This window comes from Podarcis raffonei, chromosome 6, assembly GCF_027172205.1.
Source record: "Podarcis raffonei isolate rPodRaf1 chromosome 6, rPodRaf1.pri, whole genome shotgun sequence".
NCBI classification, from domain to species: domain Eukaryota; kingdom Metazoa; phylum Chordata; class Lepidosauria; order Squamata; family Lacertidae; genus Podarcis; species Podarcis raffonei.
The window spans coordinates 95,901,362-95,925,637 of NC_070607.1; the positions used below are offsets into that span (position 1 = coordinate 95,901,362).

A 24,276-nucleotide genomic window follows, 5' to 3' on the forward strand; every position below is an offset into this window, starting at 1 on the left:
GATATGTAGTCAGCCTTTGTCAGGGGCACACATTCCCCGTTCCTAGTGTAAAAGCAGACTCGCAAAATAAACTCCAGAACTCTAGCTGTCTGCCTCTGGTCCATTTTGCCAGCTGATGTGCGCAGTGTGTGAATTGAATCAATTCAACCCCATTTGAGAAATACTTTATTATCCTAGCGGACTGTTATTTGATTAAAAGAATTGCCACTCGCTTAATTGTTTGCCTTCAGATAGGATTGGCTGGGTAATCAGTTGATATAAACGAGTCTGTTGCCGAAAATTCAGTACAGTCATACCTCATGTTGCGTTTGCTTCAGGTTGCGTCCCGCAGAGACCTGGAAGTAACGGAACGGGTTACTTCTGGGTTTCGCCGCATGCGCAGATGCACAAAATGACGGCATGCACAGAAGCGGCGAATTGTGGCACACACAGACGCGGCTTGCATTCTTTTCAGGTTGTGAATGGGCCTCCGGAACAAATCCCGTTCGCGACCAGAGGTACCACTGTAGATGTGCCTTTCGAGATACGAAATGAATGGAAAGACAATTTAGTAGAGGAAAGCAAGTACAGTGGATGCTCGGATTGTGAACGTGATCCGTGCGGGAGGCATGTTCATAACCTGCAGCATTCGCAACCCGCGTCTGCGCATGCGTGAGTTGCGGTTCAGCGCTTTGCACATGTGCAAAGCGCGATTTAGCGTTTCTGCGCATGCGCAACTGCCTAAACCCGGAAGTAACGTGTTCCGGTACTTCTGGGTTTCAGCGGTCCGCAACCTGAAAAAATGCAACCTGAAGCGGCTGTAACCTGAGGTATGACTGTATCAGCCATGGAAGAGAGGGTCATCTCAACGCCAATACTCATTCAAGTCTCCCTGTGAGTTTGTGGCTAGAACTACCCCACTAGTACATAAGAGAGAAGTGCAGCTGGCAGACTAGTTAACTCCCAAGATGTGAGCAACCGTAAAAAAGGAAAAAAACTGCAGCACGGAGTCCCGCAAGTAGTCTTAAAGTAACTCAGTGGGATGTTGAGAGGTGCAAGCTGGAACAGGAACATGGATCTATGTATAAAGGGTAGGAAAAAAAACAGCTTTCTGTCTGGGTGGGCCACTTTTGTCCCTGGAAAATGCAGAGAAATAGCTTGTAGGCGTGAATCAGGAAGAGAGTGTTTCTGGTAGGGGTCAGTGGGGGAACTAAAGAATTTAATGCAAGTGGGATTAAGCACACAGGATTTCACTCACGGACCATGGACTACTGTACAAGTGAGAGAGGAATGAAGTGGCTGAAGCTCTGGACAAAAGCACACTGCGCTGCAACACTTAGTTGCAGGCTCGAGTCGGCCGTTGCTGATTTCTTCTTCTGTAGCAGCAACACACCGGAAACAAAGTAGCTGCAAAGAACAAGTGTCCCTTTAAATATAAGCCCTTCTTATTAAATGATCGTGAAGTTAACCCTTTACCAGGATTAATTTACCAAAGCCCTACTATGACTGCTTTTGGCAGCAAGCTTTGTAGCGATATTTTGACCAAAGAACTGGGAATGGGTGGCCCAGAGAACATCGGTTTTTGGTGTATCTACCTGGCTCGCTTCAGGCAGGTATGTCCCCCCCCCAACCTCCACCTTTGGGTACATGTGTGTTTTCCATCCACCAGTTCCAAAAACGCCATGAGCAGCGTGTGACCCCAAGAGCCCTCTGAAAGAACGGCAGAGATATGTTAAGTATTACAGGATCAACTTTTAATTTGATGGAGGAACACAGTGGGGGATGGGGGAAGAAATATACACAAATACATCATTGGGGGGAACATTTCTTAAAACACCCACAGTCACCTATTGGGTGTTGCTGACTGTGACTACGAATGGTGGAAACACAGAACTGCAGTTTTGTTCCCCGGAGTTGGCAAAAAAAGACCCTCTGTCTCTTGAAATCTCTAGAGCAGCCTCCGCCAACCTGGTTTGCTGCCCCCGCCAGGTTTTGGGCTACAACTTCAATTGGACCCATCCAGCAGGGCCTCGCTACTGTTAGCCCCATCATCATCCAGCAGGGCCTCACTACTGTTAGCCCCATCATCGTACAGCTGTGTTCCCTAGCGATGGTGGGAATTGAAGCCCAAAACCTCTGGAAGGCTGGCCTAGAGCCACAGAAGCTGTTTCAGCCTTCCTCCTTGGGGAGGTCAAGGTTTGGGGTCTGTAAGGCAGGAGGGGCTGGTGGCCCTTTGGCTAATGCCCCACAGCTACCCTACCACAGCTACCTGGCTAGTAAGGGAGAGTCCCTATAACTCAGTGGCAGAGCATCTCCTTTGAGGTCCAAGACCCTGGCTTCTCCACTTTCTTGGGGAAGAAGCTTAGGAGAGATGGTCCTCAAAGACCCAAAGGAGATGTGAAATTTGGCGATAGACGATGTTTGGCTAGGTAGACCAATGGTCTGGTCGAAAATAAGGCCACTTGGTGGATGTCCCTACTAGAGAGGGCCTCTTCTGCTCTTCGCTTGGCTGAATGAACGAAGAACGACTGCTGGTCCTATTAGTACTGTCCCTTTTTGCAACAGCTCCACCTAAGTGTCAGGCGTGGTACGGAAAGTGGAAGCGATTTGGTCGCTACCAAGAGCTTAGCTGGGGTGGCTCTCCAAACTTCAACTCCCTTCAGCCAGCACGGCCGATGCTCAGGGATGATGGGAACTTGAGCGCAGAAAGATCTAGAGAGCCACAGGATCCCTATTTCCTCTCTTAGGGCTTTCGCTTGACCCGTATTTCGGTCATATTGTGTACCAATCAGTTCCCCCGGGTCTGAGAGCTTCTCTCGTCATTCCACCACCGTGCCTTGGGAAAATCCAATCTTGCCCACTGAATTGAAGCCCGGCTAAGCATAATCTGATGGGGAGAGGAGTACAAACTGACTTGGGGAAGGCTGGCTGAGTTATATGGCAAAGGCGCCGTTTTTACTGAAGTCCAGTAGTTGCATTTTATGAGTGCTGAGCCTTAATTTTACAAAAAGAAGACCTGTTACAGAGACTGGCTTAGTCATCTCCCCAGCTCAGCTCTCTCCTTCCTCTGTGAGTGTTAGTTGAAGGTGCAAGGCACAGCTCGTAATTGTAGGTTAGGTTAAAGGCTTGTTGTGGTCAGTGCTGCTCAGATGACAACTGCAATCTGAGCAGGGACCAGAGGAAGCTGTGGGGTTGGGTCTAAAAAGGTTGGGCTGCTGGTGTAGGCGATGCTGAGCTGGGCAGAGCAAGGGTCCGACTCAGGAGATGGCAGTGTCATAAGCGTCACAACCTCCCTGCTCCATATACACAGACTGGCCTCATCAGAAAGAAGCAGCTCAATGTTTACACAAAGGCCTTGACCATGGTGGCCCCCAGGAAACCCTGCACCCTTCCTTGTGGTCCCTTTGTGTGCAACAACCAAAGGCCGGCCCAATACATTTTGCTGCCCGAGGCGAACCGGAAAATGATGTCCCCCCGGGAAGTGTAGTTAGATATAAGGATAGGGACACCACCCTCTGTGCCTCTCTGTCAGAGCTAAATGCACCTCCTACAGCTGACTTGAGTCTCTCTGATGGGCTGAAATATGCCTTTGTGTGGGGAGAAGGTGCTGTGGTGGTTGGAGAGCACCAGGCCAATTCTGCACCCAAAAGATGTCTGCAAACTCGCCGGCTGGGAATCGCTTGCAGATGACCGCAGTGCCTGGAGACAGACGGTCCTGCCGTGCGTCCACAGCAGTGGCCAGAGAAGGAATGACCGCTGGGAGGAGCGCAGAGAGAGGAAAAGCCCTGGCACATCTTCAGCAGCACAACCTGACGCCTTCACTTGCCCAAGCTGCAACGAAACATGTCTCTCCCTCATCGGTCTCCACAGCCACAGCAGGCCACAGCAGGCGCTGCAACTTCACTCTTCCAGTGTCTCCCAAGACAGACGGATGCCAACCAACCAACTTGTGGCTGCAGGGTGCTCATCTCACGGCCACCACCACCCTTACCTGAATGGAGGATAAAAAGGGATGTGCACGTGTGAATAGACTACACCAGGGAGGAGAAGGGAGCAGGAAGGGAAGCAGATGCGCCACTCGGATCCAAATCTGCCATCTCTCCCAGAGTGCCGTTGGAGGCGGCTGCCTCAGGAAACCTCATGGTAGTGTTGGCCCTGCTCCAACCACAACACACAGGTTCCAGCTTCCAGCTTCCAGCTTGGGTTAGCTGGACGGCTCGCCAGGGTTGCATCCTGCAAAGAGTCATCGGACCGGCTGACCAAGCTCATGCCAAGGCCAGAGACATTTTTAGGCCAACGCTGGTGAGGAGCTGCTGCCAGCCGTGGAGGCCACCATGGAGGAGAAAGAAGAGGGGAGGGACGTGGCTCTGCTATCCAGTAGAGAACAGCTCTCTTTAAGACCATCACCAGAAGCTCGGCTCTGCCCTCGCCGGTCCTGGAAGGATCCTTTTAAAAAGTCCCATATGCTCAGAGACTTTGCGCCTGTTCATTGGGGGAGATAGGAAGCCCAGAGCACTTGTTCTTTAGATGTCCCTTTTATGACGAGGCACATAGTGAGACCATTGATCCCCTGCTGGTGAGGCTTGCTGACCTCCCGGAAAAGCAAAAAACTGACCTTTTCCTGTTAGGCAAAGATCATAAGACGACCCGGATGGTCGCCAGATTCTGTGTAGGCGCAGACCATCCCCCGACCCAAACTAGTTCGTTAAGAAAATCCCCAAACTCGGTTCCATGGGTGACTCTGAGTCATCTCTCTGCAGTAGCTTATCTTAAAGTTTTAAGTGTCTATACGCTTATCGCATTTATAAATTTTAAATTTAGTGTTGTACATTGTTTTAAATGTTTGCTTTCCTTCAGGGATTGTGCCCCCAAGTGTGTTTTATAAGCTGGTCTCCGACCGTAATAAATTTATCTATCTCTGACCATCTTCTGGTGGGTGCTCCTTGTAGCATCTTTTCCACTTGTCCCTAGAGGTGAACTTGTCTCTGAGTGAAGACGCTCTTCTGTGCAGGTATAGGGCTGGCTGACAGGTCTCCTGAAGTTTTAGGGCCACAGCTTCCTTTTCGGAACTTCATGCGGAAGGAGCAAGATTCAGAATGGTTGGAAGGTTCAGGGCAGATTTTTAAAAGCCTTTCTTCACGCAGCACTTAGTTAAACTTGCTCCCTTGGGAGGAGGTGATAGGCACCAAAATTTGGATGGCTTTCGAAGAGGATTAGAGAAATTCAGGGATGAGAGGGTTATGGGAGGGGAGAACGCTCTTGTTCTCAGGTCGTGCTTGTTGGTTTTCCACAGGCATCTGGTTGGTCATTGTGAGAACAGGATGCTGGACTAGATAGGTTATTGGTCTGATCCAGCAGGCTTTTATTACGTTCTGAAGTTCTTAAAATCTCAGGGCAAGGAGCCAGAGTCAAGGGGGAAGGCTACGTTCTGTTTGACTAGCAAATGTTGCCTGTTAAAGGTAAAAGGTAAAGGATCCCTGGACGGTTGAGTCCGGTCAAAGGTGACTTTGGGGTTGCGGCACTCATCTTGCTTCCAGGCCGAGGGAGCCAGCGTTTGTCCACAGACAGCTTTCCGGGTCATGTGGCCAGCATGACTAAACCGCTTCTGGCGCACTGGAAAACCATGATGGAAGCCAGAGTGCACGGAAATGCTGTTTTCCTTCCTGCCACAGTGGTACCTATTTATCTACTTGCACTGGTGTGCTTTAAAACTGCTAGGTTGGCAGGAGCTGGGACAGAGCAATGGAAGCAAACTCCGTCACAGGGATCCGAACGCACCAACCTTCCAATTGGCAAGCTCAAGAGGCTCCGTGGTTTAGACCACAGCTCCACCACCCGCATCCCTACTTTGCCTGTTAGCCCTGTTTCACTAGTCCACAGCCAGGTATTCTCTAGATCAGTGGTGGCCAAACTTGGCCCTCCAGCTGTTCTGGGACTATAATTCCCATCACCCCTGTCCACTGGTCCTGTTAGCTAGGGGTGATGGGAGTTGTAGTCCAAAAACAGCCAGAGGGACAAGTTTGGCCACCACTGCTCTAGATGTTTTGGACCACAACTCCCATCAACCCTAGCGGGACTTGACATCTTTCTGCAGGGTCTGCAAGACAGAGCTGTTCCACCTGGCCTTTGGTCTGGACTCAATCTGACCCTTATGTTTTCCCTCCCCTTACGGTTTTGATCTATGGACTACTTTTAAAATGAGGCTGCATTTTAAATTGCATTCTAACCTGTATTTTTTTCCCCTATTATGTTTTTATTGTAATTTTACTGGTGTTAGCCACCCTGAGCCTGGCTCTTGTTAGCCACAGGGCAAAGGCTCTTGTCTTTGACATCTCTTCACCCTCGCAGAATCACAGACTCATACAGCTGCAAGGGTCATCTAGTCCAACCTCCTGCAACACAGGAATTAAAGCTAAAGAATCCCTGGCAAGTGAACACCCAACCTCTGCTTTAAAAACCTCAAACAGAAGAGGGTCCCACCACCTTCCCTGGTGGTCTTGACTCCCACTTTTCCTACAGTATGAATTCTTGTCATGTCCCCATAAAAAGGTAAAGGGACCCCGGACCGTTAGGTCCAGTCGTGACCGACTCTGGGGTTGCGGCGCTCATCTCACTTTACTGGCCGAGGGAGCCGGCGTACAGCTTCCGGGTCATGTGGCCAGCATGACTAAGCCGCTTCTGGCGAACCAGAGCAGCGCACGGAAACGCCGTTTAGCTTCCCATCGGAGCGGTACCTATTTATCTACTTGCACTTTGACGTGCTTTCAAACTGCTAGGTTGGCAGGAGCAGGGACTGAGCAACGGGAGCTCACCCTGTCGCGGGGATTCGAACCACCGACGTTCTGATTGGCAAGTCCTAGGCTCTGTGGTTTAACCCACAGCGCCACTCATGTCCCCATGTCCCCATATACGATGCTTTGTACAGTCACATTCCCGTGCTGTCTGGTACTCAATATCCTCCCCACCCCACCCTGGATTCTCTCATGCTCAGTTATCTATCTATCGATCATCTATATATCTCTAAATCTACAGTCATTTAAGCTTGCCGTCTCTAGCATTAAGCCCACTTTATTTCCAGGGGCACAGCGCAATCTCCGCCACCCCCGCCTCCATCCCCTTTGGAAAATTAGGAGGGCTTCGCGAACCTCACAATCACCCAGGACTCAGCGGTTCTCAACCTGTGAGTCCCCAGATGTTGTTGGACTACAGCTCCCATCATCCCTGAGCTCTGGCCTTGCTAGCTAGGGGTGATGGGAGTTGTAGTTCAACAACATCTGGGGACCCACAGGTTGAGAAAGGCTGATCTAGTTCAACCCCCTGCAGCAACCCTAATCCTAAGTGCAATATTTTGCAGGGAGGCGAAACCATTCCTAGGGACCCAGGTCTTGGTGTGGCAAAACCTGCCCTGTCTCTTCTGCTACACACATTTTCAACAAGCAATTTCTCCTCTCTCTTTCTCTCTATTTGCAAACCGATTGCCCGTAATATGTGCATTTTTCATCAAGTTACCATATTTTTCGCTCTATAAGACGCACCAGACCACAAGATGCACCTAGTTCTTGGAGGAGGAAAACAAGAAAAAAAATATTCTGAATCTCAGAAGTCAGAACAGCAAGAGGGATCGCTGCGCAGTGAAAGCAGCAATCCCTCTTGCTGTTCTGGCTTCCGGGATATCTGCACAGCCTGCATTCGCTCCATAAGACACACACACATTTCCCCTTACTTTTTAGGAGGGAAAAAGTGAGTCTTATAGAGCAAAAAATACGGTACTTGGCTGGAGAAGTACAAAGTTCGGAGCGGTGCGAGTTTTGCGGGATGTCTGAGTTTGGGTTCGCATCTTGCTTTGGAAAGGGAGATTTGGGCAAGTCCCCCTTTAAAGGTGTACTGCATCCAGTTTTTCATCCCTTCCTAACTTGCCACCCTCTCCTGCGGTCTGCTCTCTTGACCTAAGGGAGTTCCCATCAGCATCAGCCAGAGTCTGGGATTGGGGAGCTACATAGTCTGGCTGCATCTACGGGGCACTACATTGGCTACCCCAGGTGCAGCCAATCAAGGGCAATCCAGTGACGGACATGCTTGTGTGATGAACAGACTTTAAAACTCCTGCCATGCAGCCATGTGCACAGAGACCCTCTGGAAAGCTCTCCAGTGCAGGCTGCCTTGAGATCTGTCCCAGAAACTCCAGCGGGTGCAGAATGCTGCAGCGAGGCTCCTCACGGGGTCCCTGCCATGGGAGCATATTCACCCAGTGCTTTACCAGTTGCACTGGCTCTTGGTGGAGTATCGGGTCAGGTTCAAGGTGCTGGTTTTGACCTTTAAAGCCCTTTGTGGCTTAGGGCCCTCGTACTTACGGGACCGCCTCTCCTGGTCTGCCCTGCAGAGGACCTTAAGGTCTATGAATAATCATAGTTTAGAGGTCCCAGGGCCTAAGGAAGTCATATTATCCTCCTCCAGGGCCAGGGCCTTCTCAGTGATGGCTCCCACCTGGTGGAATGCTTTGTTCCAGGAGACCAGGGCCCTTCAGGATTTAACTTCCTTCCACAGGGCCTGTAAGACAGAGCTATTTCGCCTGGCTTTCAATCTGAACTTAGCCTGATCTTTTATTCCCCTTCCTTCCCTCCCTCCCTCCTTTTTATGAAGATTACACACTCTGGGATCCCACAGCTAATTCTCCCCTGGCCTCCTCGCTGGCCCAAATAGGACTAATTTAGCCAGCTAGCCCTAGTTTCATTGGATGGGTTTTCCCCCTAAATTGATTTCTGAATTCTGAATTTATCGTTATTCACGTTTTATACTGTATTTCATGCTGTTTTTTTGTTGCATCAATAAGTGTTTTAAATTTGTTGTTAGCTGCCCTGTGTTAGGATATTTCCGTTCCACCTTAAAAGGGAGCAGGCTGTGAGTCACAGAGTCTGCGTATTTCCTGTTCACAGGATGTTTATGTTGTGCAGTTGCTTTCGTTTTCTTCTTGCCTGAACATACCGATGCAGGCGGTCATGGTTTCTTTGTTCTGACCAACGCTGAATAAACTGTAAATATGCTCTCCTGCTGTGCATCTTTTGCTGTGTGAATTCTGCTGATAGAGTGTGCACCAGCCTAAGAATGTGGCAATCTATTCTTGAGGCTTCGTGTCGCTGATTGCTGATACTGCCTGTCTACGGGAGATCGATGGATCGTCCGGCAGCTGGCTTGGGGGCCAAGATGGACTTTGTCTCCCTGGCAGTATCCCAACACCCTGAGCCCGGTTTCCTGAACCGGGAAGGGCGGGGTATAAATAAATTATTATTATTATTATTATTATTATTATTATTATTATTATTATTAATGCAGCTTGCAGATTGCTCGTTTTGCACTGAAGCAGAATCTTTCCGCTTTGGCTACGGAGAGGATCCGCCCCACTTCCCTACCCTGGGGAAGGGCTGTAGATCAGTGGGAGAGCATCTGCCTTCATGAAGACGGTCCCAAATTTAATCGCCAGCATCTCCAGCTAGGATTAGGAGAGACTCCCTGCCGGAAATGTTTGAGAGCAGCTGATAATCAGTGTAGACCAGTGGGGGTCAGTGGGATTGCCACGGTGGGGCATTAAGAGGGATGGGGGAAGCAGTCTAGGGTGCTAGAGATATAAATCACCGCCAGGCTCTGTTAAGTTGGCCTCACGGAATCAAGTTTTGTTGAATCAATCAAACCAAATGGCTTTAGTTGGATTTTGAATAAATATGCAATGAATTGTTACTGCTTGAATTTGATGTCGGGGACAAGGAGTGGTGGGGGGTGCCTCACCAGGGAACCCCACCTCCAAGGGAAACCCCCAGAGGAGGAAGGCTCAGAGCCCAGGAATTGGCGATGCGATGTTGGGTAGAGGTCAGAGGGGGAAGATTTGGGTGGTGTGTCAGATGCTGAAGGAGCAACAGGGTTTAGTGAGCAGGGAGAGCCGGTGACAGAGAGCAGTTCAGACTCTGAGGCTGAAGCAGGGGGGGCGGAGATCAAGAGGTTGCTGAAGAACCCAGGGAGTCTCCCTCGCCTGCTGCAACCAGCTCCCCTCCCCTCTGGCCTCCAAGAATGTGCAGAGTATTGAGGAGAGCAGAACAGAGGTGGGCAGACACAGTCTGAGACTGCTGGGGAAACATTTGGGAGACGGAAAGCCTTAGAAGGGCTGGGAGGCAGGGACTTTCAGTCCTGGCCACTGCTCCATAGGGGCAAGACCTGCTGTGAAATGTTGCTGAATTGCCTGCCATTTCCTTGAATAAAGAGTTACCGTATTTTTCGCTCCATAAGATGCACCTGACCACAAGACGCACCTAGTTTTTAGAGGAGGAAAACAAGAAAAAAATGAAACGGTGGATGTATGATTTTTGTGGTTCATGCTGTGGCCACAGACATGTGATTTGACTGTGAGTTTGGGGTAGCCCAATGCAAAAATCCTGAGGATCCATGTGAATCCGTGCTTTGTAACCACGTTTTTGTGCCATTGTAGCATCCCTTATCTCTCTCCCCGACTGCTTGCCGATCAGCTGCTTCCTTTCAACACTCCCTTCCCTCTTGTTTGCCTTAGTGTTTTTTCCTTAGCTGGAGCAGTTTTTTGCTCCTCCTTTTCTTCTAATTTCTCTCCTCATTGCTTTAGTATTCCTGTCTCCTCTCCTTGCAAGTTCCCTGTCTTTACCTCCCCCCTCCCAGGCAGCCTCCTTTATCACTAGAGTCCCTTATCTCCCTCCCGATCGCTTGCCGATTAGCTGCTCAGCAGCTTCCTTTCAACACCCCCTTCCCTCTTTCTAAAAAAAAAAAGCATGATCTGCTTTTTGCCCCTAGGCAATTCGGCTCCAGGGACCACGCATTCGCTCCATAAGACGCACAGACATTTCCCCTTACTTTTTAGGAGGAAAAAAGTACTTCTTATAGAGCGAAAAATACGGTAACTTGACGGACTTGACGGACACCTGACTGTTCCTTTGTGCTGACCTGCATCTGACTCCAGCCTTGACCATTTCTATCATTTTTAGTGGGTTGTGCAATCTGCTATTCTGAATAATTGCCTTTTATAGGGTAGGAGGCACTGAAGATGAGTTTATGGAGTCAAGGAGCAGTGATTTCCCCCCAGCTGAGGAACTGCTAGTGTTTCCTGAGCTCAACAGATCAGTGGTCCGATTCAGCATAAAGCAGCTTCTTTTGTTCCAGTGTCCACCCCGTAGGAGAATTTTCCAGGGTCTCCTTAAGGAATGATGCAACAGCTAGACAGTGTCCGCATAATTCCATTAAAGTCTCATGAGAAACAGCCTTTACTTTATAATGCAAATCCGAGCCTGTCTCCCTCGCCAATAAACCGGGGCCTTCTGCAGATTTAATCTCTTTAACGGGCTGATCGCTCTTAAAGGGCATTTAATCTTATTGAGAGCGAAAGCAATTGATGTTCGCTCAGCGAGTTTGCTCTTCAGCAGTGACCTGATGGATGGCGGCCTGGCAGGCGTGCCAGGGATGTAGTGGGGGGAGGGGTGTCTTTTAATCCAGCTTGGATTATTATTCCAAAAGGAACAAGGCAGGTGCTGCGATTTCTATCAAGAGCGGCTCCTACGACTCTGCTGGCAGTATCAGTACATTTAAATAAGGCCCCATTACTTAGTTCAATTCCCTTTTGGGACAGCTGCGTATTCCTGCATTGCAGGGGCTTGGACTAGATGATCCTCTGGGTCCCTTCCAACTCAACAATTCTACGATTCAATTTTGTTCTCCAAGGTTAATTTAAAGACATAGGAAACTGCATTATACTGAGTCAGAGCACTGGTCTATCTAGCCCAGTATTGTCTACACTGACCGGCAGTGACTCTCCAGGGTGTCAAGTCAGGTTGTTTCTCCCAGCCCTACCTGCAGGTGTCGGAGATGGAGCCCTTCCTTCTGCATGCCAAGCAGCTGCTCTACCTCTGAGCTGCAGCCCTTTCTGCCAAAACACAGGCAGATATCCACCAGGTCAGTGTGCAAAAGCAAACCTTGTTGGTGAACCTTGCAGGATACGGGTGATATTGGAGGCACAATATCTGGATGGCAGCCGGCTGGAGAAGGCAGGCTTAGCTGGTTTAGTGCCCAGCCGTCAAAACTGGCCAGTGGCATAAATTGAATTGATTCACATGCAAGCATGATCCCTACAGCTCTTAGTGTGCAATGCTAGGCGTGTGCTGACTCTGAAGTACAGCAGCCCTCTCCAACAAGGTGCCTTCCAGTCAGTTTAGACTACAATTGCAATCTATTATTAGAGCAGGCATAGGCAAACTCCGGCCCTCCAGATGTTTGGGACTACAATTCCCATCATCCCTAGCTAACAGGACCGGTGGTCAGGGATGATGGGAATTGTAGTTTCAAAACATCTGGAGGGCCAGAGTTTGCCTATGCCTGTATTAGAGCCTTAGCCTTCATTGGGGATGGGCTGTAGCCCATGCTCTATTCAGAAGGTCCTGGGTTCAGTTCTCGGCATCTCTTTGGCCAGTGACTGTTTCTCAGCCTAGCCTACCTCACAGGGTTGTTGTGCGGATTTAAAAAAAAAAACCAAGGCAGAAGGAGAAGCATGTACACCACCTTGGGCTACTCTTTGGGGAAAGGTGGGATATAAATGTGATACTAAATAGATATTATTTCTGAAGGGAAGTGGGTGATCACTCCTGACACCAAGGAATCCACATACTGGTGTAATTTCATGGTGCCATTAGTTCCCAATCCATTAGTGCCCCAGCTGGAGCCCAAAGAGCAGGAGTCAGACACTGAGCGAGAAAGACCACGGCCTCAGAATTAGATAAGATGACAGGAAGTATTTGAAACCTGCTGGACCAAAGATTTTCAGAGGACTGGAATAAATATGTGAGCTATTTGAAAAGCAATTGTAATCAACAGATTACGCTAGTAGGATTACAATAAGTTTTTTAAGGAGGAATATAAGAAATATTGCAAGGAAGGTTATGAAGAGAGTTATTAGTTATGATAATTAAAAGTAATGGTGAAATTAAGAAATGTAAATTAAGTGGAAAAGATTGGAAAATTTTCAGATGTGATTGATGGAAGTCAAAAAATTGTATAAGGTATGAAATTGTGTTAAATGACTGCTGAAAATGATGTTAAAAATTAATTATATAGAGAAAGAGGGAGAGAGAGAGAGAAAGACCACGGCCTCCTTCTTCTCTGGTCTTTGCATTGATCTGCATCCTGGATTTCTGAATGGCGAGGGCAGGAAAGGGGCAGCTAAATGCCTTGTGATCAGCACACAAGCAACCTTCTCAAAGCATCCAGACCATAGCTGTCAAGTGTCCCTTATTTGAAGGGACAGTCCCTTATTCCAGCGCCATTCCGCTGCTGTCCCTTATTGATGGATGTCCCTTAAATGTCCCTTAAATGATGTCCCTTAAATTTCAAAGGAAGCAGCTCCTCTCCCTCCCTCCCTGCCGGCCAGGGAGGAGGGAGGCTCCAACTGTGTTGCTTGGCTGTGTTGCTCACCCAATAAGAAGTCTAAGAACGACTGGGGGGTGGAGCTTGCATGCCTTGTGTGTGGCTAGTTAATGCAAGCTGAGGGGGGTTTTGAATGCTGGACGCCATTTTGTTGCATGTGCTGCTGCAAACTTTGCAGTGCAAAGCCAGGCCGGGGAGCCATCTTAAGTCGAGGCTGCATAGGCCTTGTGGTGCATGTGATTCAGATTCTATTCAGTTGAACCTCTGGTTACAAAGTTGGTTGGACAGTGTTCTCGAAGCTACCAGCATGAGTTTGACCAGACTGCAGGAGGACAGGAAGACTGGAGTGCCTGGAACAGGTGAGGCTGCAGGTCCCTTATTTTGGCTGCTGATCCCTTATTTTCAAGGCTGCTGGTCCCTTATTTTCAAATCTGTAAATTGACAGCTATGATCCAGACTCTGCCAGTGCTGGAACTAGAAACACCATTCTGTACTAGTTTTAAATTCTCACTTTGGGTGGGGGGGATATATGAAAAGGTTCAATTAAAAAAATAATCAAATTTTGAATATTAAAATTCAATTGAGCTGGACGCTAGATAGAGGCATCGTGAAGAAATTCAGAGCAGGAAGCCATCAGGAGAAGAAATAACAGCGCTTGGACAAGGAGAATCAAACTAGACTGCTGCAAATTTTTGCAAGCATGCACAAGGGGGAATAATTTTCCTGAGATTTCTTTTTCTAAAAAAAAATTAAAAATCATTTGCAACTCTAGGGCTTGATGCAATAGGGAGAGATGGTACGGTCCTGAGAAGGCAAAGCAGACTGTACCAGTTCAGGATGAAGCTGGAGAACCACATTTCTGAGTGTGTGTGTGTAAGAGTTGTGTGTGATTTTTAAAGACAAGCACAAAACGGAGTTGGCTGGGCTGCAGCCTATCTCCATGATGTGCTTATTTTCTCTCTGCAGTGACTCTTTTTAAAACGAGTGACTATTCCAAAAATGTGAACAATCCCCACCATGTGTGGTACAGTCCGTCCCCCCCATCTTCTTCTGCTGTGCTTGTAGATTCAACCCTTGGCTAGTTTAACTCCTGCTTAGAGGCCTTTTCTTATATTCCCAGTTTTAAAACAAATACCGTATTTTTTGCTCTATAAGACTCACTTTTTCTCTCCTAAAAAGTAAGGGGAAATGTGTGTGCGTCTTATGGAGCGAATGCAGGCTGCACAGCTATCACAGAAGCCAGAACAGCAAGAGGGATTGCTGCTTTCACTGCACAGCGATCCCTCTTGCTGTTCTGGCTTCTGAGATTCAGAATATTTTTTTTCTTGTTTTCCTCCTCCAAAAGCTAGGTGCGTCTTGTGGTCTGGTGCATCTTATAAAGTGAAAAATATGGTACTTTTTTCCTCCTGCTTCCAGTTATAAGCAATTATAGGAATTTCTGGGGGCAACAAATGGACCAGATTTGAAGGGCGAGTGATGGTGCAGCATTCAAAACAACGCTTTCCCTCAGTTTCTCATGATCGCAATACTGAGTGATACACATTTCCTGGGCTGTGGCTGCACATTTTATATTTAGCTGAGAGTGGCACTTTAAAAAATATTAGGAGGGGGGATTTACCGACAGCTGTACCTTTTAGAGGTCACCTTTCTGAGCGATATCCATTTTTAAACTTCCTGCTGACACATTTTCATTTGCATTGCCCACATGCCGGCCTTCATTAATGTTTCATGCTTTGCATTCGAGACGTAATTGTATCTCCCAACTGCAGCGAGTGCTTCCCGCATCCGAGGCTGGCGACTTGGTGGGCGAACCCATTGATGAGGAAGCAGAACCGTGGAAGGTTCTTTGAAAGCGCTGCTCCCTTCTCGCTTTCCACGAACAACTCAGAAACAGTTTGGACATGGCGTTCTTTTCCCAGTGAGGCCGGGGAAATGGGTTTGCTGGTGTGGCAAGGCGGTGTGTTTGTGAGTCAGGCTGTGTGGCTGCGCGTGAAGGTGTTGCTTCGACAGACCGATCATGTTGCAAGTGCGAAAGTTGCAGCAAGGTCTTGGGAGCTCTAGAAAACTCATACAAACCATGGAGCAGTTGGGCGTGTTCTGAACTTTTGCTGGGAGCGGCGACGGTTGCACACGTCTTCCAGATGGAACTATTGCTAAGAGGGTTTGCTGCAGGGAGGGGTGGAACGAAGGAACCCAGCTCAAAAGTACAGGCCTTAAACTGTGCTTGGTAGTATACAAATAATTCCAAAGAGGGCCTCTGAAATGTGGCTTTGGCTCTGTGTCTTCAGCATAGGCGATTTGGTTGTGCAACAGTTTTTTCAATAAAAAAAAGTTGTGGGTTTTTTTTAACCACAGCAGTGGTGCAGTACGTAGCACAGAACAATTTCAGAGGGGGCCCGCGAGTTTTCTCGGAAATCTTTTCTTGCAGAGAAGTTCCCAAAATATAAAGCAACATTTAGCTTCCCAAAGTTCATCCTCATCCTTTCGTGTGTAAGTGAAAGAGGCATTTAAACAAGAGGTGACATTTCCTCTACTGTTCCCCATTGAGGTGCAAAGCTATACTTAAATATGAATGTTGAACCTTTCCCCTCCCCCAACCCCCCAGCAAATCCTCCTCTGAGCTCAGTGCTTTTAACTTGTAGAATAGAATCACAGAATTCTGGCGTTGGAAGAAGACCCTTCATCTAGTTCAAGAAACGTCAGCAGCTCTGGCTGGTGTTTGTGACTTCGGTCATCTGAATGACCTCGTTCTCGACCAAAGTCTGCCCCCCTTCTCCATTCAGCTGCCTCATCCTCAGGTTTATAGACCCGTAAGTCTTCCGGGGAGCACTGGAAGCCGGGAATGACCTCCTCCGGTAGAGCTCCCCTTTGTAGATAGAGACCATCAGGAGGATGGAGAGCAGCATCCCGCCCAAAGTCAAGAGCCCCAACCCTGCGATGATGCACTTGTCCAGGTGGGAGCCTAGGTGGGCGTAATACATCTCCAGCCTCTCCATCTCCCGGGCGGACACAGAATCCGGGTCGACTCGCGCCTCCCGCGGGATGCTGTAGGCGACAATCACCAGCAAAATCCCGCTGACCAAGAAGACTAAAGCCAAGATGAAGCCATAGTCCACTGAGTTGCCTGCTGCGTCCGGCAAAGGGCCGTCCTCGGACCGTGGGGAGAGGTCTCCCCTAGGGGGTGCTGTGTGCTCCCTGAGGCTGCTTCCTGTGCCTTGACGGTTCCGGAAGGAAGTTTCTGCCTCTTCCTCTTCCTCTTCTTCCTCCCCCTGGTAAGAGGCGTTCTCAATGCCCAAGCCAGGAGCTGTCCGTGGTGCTGAAGGTCCCCCTTCTGGGACTCCACGGCTGGGCCCAGGTACATTCCCCAAGACTGTCAGTTCCAGGGGCTGTGAGGACGCCATTGGGATGCAGTCGCCTTGCTCATCCCTCTCAGCACTTCAGCTGCTGGGGCAGAAGAACGGAGAGGAGGAATCAATGAGAACCATTTGCACCCTGGCCTTCATTCACTGAATGCTCTGGTTATCTCCCGCTTGGACTACTGCAATGCACTCTACGTGGGGCTACCTTTGAAGGTGACCTGGAAACTGCAACTAATCCAGAATGCGGCAACTAGACTGGTGACTGGGAGTGGCTGCCAAGACCACACAACACCGGTCTTGAATGACCTACATTGGCTCCCAGTACGTTTCCGAGCACAATTCAAAGTGTTGGTCTGACCTTTAAAGCCCTAAACGGCCTCGGTCCAGTATACCTGAAGGAGCGTCTCCACCCCCATCATCCAGCCCGGACACTGAGGTCCAGTGCCAAGGGCCTTCTGGTGGTTCCCTCACTGCGAGAAGCCAAGTTACAGAGAACCAGGCAGAGGGCCTTCTTGGTAGTGGCGCCCGCCTTGTGGAATGCCCTCCCATCAGATGTCAAAGAGATAAACAGTTACCTGACATTTAGAAGACATCTGTTCAGGGAAGTTTTTAATGTGTGACATTTTAATGTATTTTTCATCCTTGTTGGAGGCCGCCCAGAGTGGCTGGGGAGGCCCAGCCAGATGGGCAGGGTACAAATAATAAATTATTATTAAAAACAAACAAACAAACAAATTTCTTTCCAGTAGCACCTTAAAGACCAACTAAGTTAGTTCTTGGTATGAGCTTTCGTGTGCATGCACACTTCTTCAGATACACTTGAAACAGAAGTTGCCAGATCCCTTTATATAGTGAGAAGGTGGGGAGGGGTATTACTCAGAAGGGTGGTGGGAATGGGTGATTGGCAGATAGCTGTGATGAGCCTGTTGACGACTCTTAACGACTGCAATAGGTCTTACAGGAAAAAGCAAGGGGTGAGGTGAGAAGGTGAAAAATAGCTTTGTCATTTATAATGAGATAAGAATCCAATGTCTTTGTTCAGACCAGGTCTCTCCATGGTTTTAAGTTTGGTAATGAGTTGCAATTCAGCAGCTTCTCTTTCCAGTCTATTTCTGAAATTCCTTTGTAGTAAAACAGCTACTTTGAGATCTTGTATAGAATGTCCTGGGAGATTGAAGTGTTCTCCTACTGGTTTCTCTGTCTTGTGATTCTTGATGTCCGATTTATGTCCGTTTATTCTTTGGCGTAAGGTTTGGCCTGTTTGTCCAATATAGAGAGCTGAAGGACACTGTTGGCATTTGATGGCATATACAATGTTAGACGATGAGCAATTAAATAGTCCCGAGATGGTATGTGTGATGTTGTTGGGGCCAGTAATGGTGTTGTCCGGGTGTATGTGGCAGCAAAGTTGGCATCTGGGTTTATTGCAGGCTCTGGTGCCAGTGTCCGTGTTACGTCTGGTTGTAGTATTATTGTGGGTTAGGAGTTGTTTAAGATTGGGTGCCAAAGAATAAACGGACATAAATCGGACATCAAGAATCACAAGACAGAGAAACCAGTAGGAGAACACTTCAATCTCCCAGGACATTCTATACAAGATCTCAAAGTAGCTGTTTTACTACAAAGGAATTTCAGAAATAGACTGGAAAGAGAAGCTGCTGAATTGCAACTCATTACCAAACTTAAAACCATGGAGAGACCTGGTCTGAACAAAGACATTGGATTCTTATCTCATTATAAATGACAAAGCTATTTTTCACCTTCTCACCTCACCCCTTGCTTTTTCCTGTAAGACCTATTGCAGTCGTTAAGAGTCGTCAACAGGCTCATCACAGCTATCTGCCAATCACCCATTCCCACCACCCTTCTGAGTAATACCCCTCCCCACCTTCTCACTATATAAAGGGATCTGGCAACTTCTGTTTCAAGTGTATCTGAAGAAGTGTGCATGCACACGAAAGCTCATACCAAGAACTAACTTAGTTGGTCTTTAAGGTGCTACTGGAAAGAAATTTGTTTGTTTGTTTGTTTTGAGTATGGCAGACCAACACGGCTACCTTTCTGTAACTTAAATTATTATTATTATCATCAAATCATCCTGACCCACCACACCTCTCAGGGACCTCAGGGGACCTTCTTGACATGAAGCCAATTCCTCTAGGGTTCGCTTCCAGTCCTCTACCAATGAATGGAGGAGAGCTCTCCTAGGTTCAATCCCTGAAGGCATCTTCAGGTAGGACTTGGTGGGAAGGTCTCCTGCCTGAAACCCTGGACAGCCTCTGCCGGTCAGTGTAGACCATACTGAGCTAGATGCATCAATGGTCCAACCTTGTATAAGACATCTTCTGTGTTCTCATGCCCTCTTCTAGGTGCCGATTGAACACATGGATGGCAGCATGAGAGGGGCTGAAAGGTACCTTGCACCAAAATTGGGGGGGGGGGCATCAAAATTCCGCATGGTTCCTATGCAGCCTTCTGTGTTCCTATGCAAAACCAAATAGGGCCAGTGCATTTTTTCTGAGCGGATGCAGGGATACGCATACTCCTAAACATTTTGTGAATCTTTGTACTTTTGTCCATTTAGTGTATTTATTTTTGAACTATAAAAAATAAACTATTTGAACTATAAAATGGTGATTTTCTTGAGTCAAAATGAGAGTACCCCTAACCCTTTTTTTTTTAGAAAAAAAGCACTGAATAGGGCACTCCATACCTCAACATTTTGTTGAAGGCAGCACACACATTCACCACCTTGCATATCCAGTGTGGCATGCATATTCTGCACTTTCTGTTCTTAGGCAGGCAGAGGGCCAATAGAGAGCAACTGGGGCAAGGACACCCACCAACCCCCATTGACCAGACGGGGATTGGAACATGGATCTCCTTGGTCAAAGTCTAATGTTCTAAGCACTACATAAAGAAGACAAGAAGAGCTGGCTGCTGGGTCCGGCCAACGGCCCATCTAGTCCAGCATCCTTTTCTCACAGTGGCCAAGCAGATGTCCCAAAGGGAAACTGATAAACAGGATCCGTGCACAGCAGCACTCCTGCAGTTTCCATCATCTGGGATTCAGCAGCATCGCCGCCTCTAGCTATGGAGGCAGACCACAGCCATTACGGCTAGTAGCCATTGATGGCTACATCCTTGTCCTCCTTTAAAGCCATCCAAGTCAGTGACCATCGCTGCTACCTGTGGCAGGGAGTTCCATAGTTTAGCTGAGCCCTGATATCTTAAGTTATCCCCAGGGATACAGGATCATCCCTGGAATTCCTTGCAGAGGCGGTAATTATTATTATTATTATTATTATTATTATTATTATTATTTTATTTATACCCCGCCCTCCCCAGCCAAGACCGGGCTCAGGGCGGCTAACACCCGATATAAAAACAAATTTATTGAAATGCAACGTAAAAACAAGATTAAAATACAACATTAAAGCATTAAAATACAGCCTCATTTCAATGGAAACTCAAATCAAAAACTTTGGGGGGGATGAAAGCGTCAAGTCTTCACCAAGGCCAACTATCCAGACTGGTCCTATTTGGGCCAGAAAAAAGCCAGGGAATTCCCTGATTGGAGTTCCATCACAGGAGGAGAAAGGAAAAAAGAAGAGAGGGGGGGAATGAGATTACAATCAAATGGTGTGCGATTTTTGTTAATTAAGTGTGTCTCTTGAGCCTGGTCAGGTGGGTCTTGATCTTGCCCGCACCCTGTGTGACCAAGCGGCTGATATCCTGACTTTGCTGCAGCCTGCTGGCAGGGCAAAAGCTCTGCCTGAGGCACCTCCTTGCAGGGAAAGTGCAGCTGAGTAGACACCTCTTGCAAGCGGAAGAAGCAATGTAAAGATCAGCAGAAAAGGAGGTGTGCAGGAGTCCGCCAGTCTTACACACACACATACACTTGGGATTTTTAAATTTCTTTTAATCCACAAAAGTTCTACACAAAGCACCTTCGTGGTAAGAGTGCCGGACTAGGATCTGGAAGTAAAGGTAAAGGTAAAGGGACCCCTGACCGTTAGGTCCAGTCATGGTCGACTCTGGGGTTGCGGTGCTCATCTCGCTTTATTGGCCGAGGGAGTCCGCATACAGCTTCCGGGTCATGTGGCCAGCATGACTAAGCCACTTCTGGCGAACCAGAGCAGCGCACGGAAACGCTGTTTACCTTCCCGCCGGAGCGGTACCTATTTAACTACTTGCACTTTGATGTGCTTTCGAACTGCTAGGTTGGCAGGAGCAGGGACTGAGCAACAGGAGCTCACCCCGTCGCAGGGATTCGAACCGCAGACCTTCTGATCGGGAAGTCCTAGGCTCTGTGGTTTAACCCACAGCGCCACCCACGTCCCTAGGATCTGGGAGACCAGGGTTCAAATCCTTACCCAGCTAGGAAGCGCATTGGGTGACCTTAGGCCAGTCCCAGTCTCTTAGCCTAACCTACCTCACAGGGTTGTTTTGAGGGTAAAATCGAGGCCAGAAAGAACAATGCATGCCACCTTGAGCTCCCTGGATATGAATGAGATATAAATGTAATCAGCAGCAGCAAGCAAACCAATAGCCGCTGGGCAGGCGTTGCTGACTTTGGACACATTTGCAAATTTGGGATATTGTTGTGTGTCACCACACAAAAACACACCATGGCCAAGCACACACCACAACCTGTTTCATCGGCTATAGCAGAATGATTTTTTTCTGCTGGCATGGGGAAGGGGGCACTCTTGTGGGGTCAGACCTAAACCCAGTGGGACTTCTGAATAAGCATGCATAGGAACTGGGCCGTCAGACCCATTGACCATCAATGAAGGAGACAAACCCATAACTTCATTTTGCTGCATCACATGCATCCTTGGACAGTTTGCCCACTTTTGTGGCTTGCCGTGGCTGCTACCCAGCATGACCCCTCCCCCCCCCCGCTATGCACCATGCCATTTATTTCCCTGCTCTCTCCCTCTCACAGGGTCTCTCAACCCTGCAGGTTGAAAAGTCTGGGATTCCCCCGGTGAGATTGCAGTGCAGCAGGTGTGATCCTGATCAGCACCAGGATGTGGGCCCTGCATTGGAGCACTCCGAAAACAAGAAGCGAAAGAGGAGTTGTAAAATAGCAATCAGCGCCGGGCTGCCAGCGCAAAGCAACTTCGTTCTCACACCCACCCAAGCTGCGAGAGGATAGTAGGATAGATCCATGGCTGCTCAGAACACACCCTTTACTCAGGCATAATAATATTTATTATTATAATAATTTATTATTTATACTCTGCCCATCTGGCTAGGCTTCCCCAGCCACTCTGGGAGGCTTCCAACAAAGTATTAAAATACCATAATACATCAAACATTAAAAGCTTCCCTAAACAGGGCTGCCTTCAGATGCCTTCTAAAAGTCTGGTAGCTGTTTTTCTCTTTGACATCTGGTGGGAGGGCGTTCCACAGGGCGGGTGCCACTACCGAGGAGGCCCTCTGCCTGGTTCCCTGTAACTTGGCTTCTTGCAGTGAGGGAACTGCCAGAAGGCCCTCGGCACTGGACCTCAGTGTCCTGGCTGGATGATGGGGGTGGAGACGCTCCATCAGGTATACAGGACTGAGGCCGTTTAGGGATTTAAAGATCAGCACCAACACTTTGAATTGTGCTGGGAAACGTACTGAACGAATCACTCTAGAGCAGCCTTCTTCAATCGAGGTGCTCTCCAAATGTTGAGGAAGACTGCTCTAGGACAACCCGCCTTCCTTTTCCCCACCCTGCGCAGTTACCGTAGGGAATAACACCAGAGTGGCCCATCTAGCCCCAACATCCTGTTCCCACAGTGGCTTGTGGAAAACCCGCAAACGGGATTGGAACACAAGAGCAACTCTCCCTGCGGTTTCCAGCAACCAGCACTCAGAAGCACTGCTGCCTCCAGCCGTGGAGCCACCGTGGCTAATAGTGATGCTGTCCTTCGTGAATTTGTCTAATATTTGGGCTCAGGCATCCTGGTCCCTGGTGCCAGGATTGAAGGATGACTTCATAGCTGCTGCTGGTGCTGCTGATGCTGTCTCCTCCTCTCCCGCGCGTCCCCAATCCCTTCCACCCAGATTACAACCTCTTATCGTTTAGGAATAATCTTTCCCCACGCCCTGCCGCTGTCTCTGACACGCATGCAGCAATCCTCTCCGCCTCCCCAGCAATGGAAGCCCCAAGGAATAAGCGGGTGGGCGCGCACGGCTGCCTATTCCCCCCCCCACACACACACCCCACTTCCCGCTGCCCTGTCCTACCTGTCCTTGCCCGGCCTGCCTGCCTGGCTGCCGCGGGGCGCATGCTGCCTGTCTGGGGACATCCAGCAGGTCCTCCTAGCTGGGGGTCAGCGCTGCAAGCGACCATGGATGCTGCCGCTGTCTGCCGTGGGCTCCTCCTCCTGCGATGGTCGTTGCTCGGCCAGCCTGGAGCGAGGGAGTGGAGTGGAGGCTGGGCGTAGGGGGCGGGGGAGAAAGAGGTGGGCTGCTGGCTCGGTTTAAAAGGGGTTTTAAACCGGAGTGAAAGGGGGGGCGGGAGAAAAAGAGACAATGCCAAAATCCCGCAGCGGCGCCCCCTGGCGACGGCCTCGGGCGCCGCAACTCGGCTCGCGCAAGGCGTGGCTGGCCGGCGGTCGCTGTCCGTTCAGCACCACGGCGCCGCAGTCGGCGCGCCGGTCTTGCTCCTTGCGAGTAGGTGGGGGGCGTGCAGGAAAGGGAACCGACGGTCCGCTTTCTCGCCCTGCTCTTCACCGTCCACCCCACCTTCCTCCCCACAAACTGATCTTTCCAGCACTCTTTCTCTCCGTGCAATGCAACCGTCCTCGGTCTCTTTCTCTCTAACCGGAAAATGGAGCCTGCAGCCTGATCCTTTCCCCCCCACCCCGGGTTCTGGCTGTGCTAGGATCGCTCTACAAATCGCGCACCACCACCACTCGGCACCAGCGCAAGGGAGAAGGGAAACGGGGCCAACCCATTGCCCGAGGCTGCGACGCAATCGCCCGATGGCACCTCCAGCTCCGCAATAAGCTGCTGCGCGCCCCCTTCCTCCTGCCCTAGAGGCCTCTGGGGCTGGGGGAGAGCCGGGGGGAGGAGCTGCCTGTTGCGGAGTCTCCAGCCTGTAGCCTCCTGGGGGCCAGAGAGAGGGAAGGGCGGGGGGAGAGTCGCTTCTTACCTCTCCCACGACGGCGGTTGCTGCAGGCAAAGGTGGGGTCCTCTCCGCCGCCAGGGACCCTCCCCTACTCATCCCCCCCCCCAGCAACTAAAGGAAAGGGTGGGAAGGAAATGCCACCACCACCGCAGCTTCGTGCCAGCTGGCTCCAGGAACGCCGAGGATGGGTAGGGCCCCTCGACGCAGTCCCGGGCTTGCGAGAGAGGAGCTTGCGAGGGGGGCATGCGAGCAAAAGGCGGGCGAGGGAACGGGCAGAATTGGGCGTCCCGAATTGGGCAGGGGGTGCAATGGCTGCTGCCAGAAGGTATATGCAGACTCCCATCTTGATCTCCAGGAGGTTGCAGGGACCCCTGCGTAACCGCAGGC

General features: G+C 49.5%; 1 protein-coding gene across 2 annotated transcripts; it reads right to left on the reverse strand.

The window, feature by feature from the left end:
• Positions 1-16,098: 16,098 nt before the first annotated feature.
• On the reverse strand, positions 16,099-23,990 carry TMEM74B (transmembrane protein 74B). 2 transcript variants are annotated; one of them, XM_053394643.1, is made up of 2 exons: positions 23,914-23,990; positions 16,099-16,845 (listed from the first exon to the last, which is right to left on the reverse strand). In XM_053394643.1, the coding sequence occupies exon 2, from the start codon at positions 16,800-16,802 to the stop codon at positions 16,101-16,103; it is 702 nt and encodes a 233-aa protein (XP_053250618.1). In that variant the 5' UTR covers positions 16,803-16,845; positions 23,914-23,990; the 3' UTR covers positions 16,099-16,100. The 2 variants fall into 2 exon arrangements, with proteins under 2 accessions (XP_053250618.1, XP_053250620.1); XM_053394645.1 differs by having other exon boundaries at positions 16,099-16,842; positions 23,914-23,971.
• Between the last annotated feature and the right edge of the window lie 286 nt (positions 23,991-24,276).

What these genes read in the sequence shown, in the direction of transcription:
- TMEM74B (XM_053394643.1), bottom strand. Translation starts at nt 16,802, where the DNA reads ATGGCGTCCTCACAGCCCCTGGAACTGACAGTCTTGGGGAATGTACCT.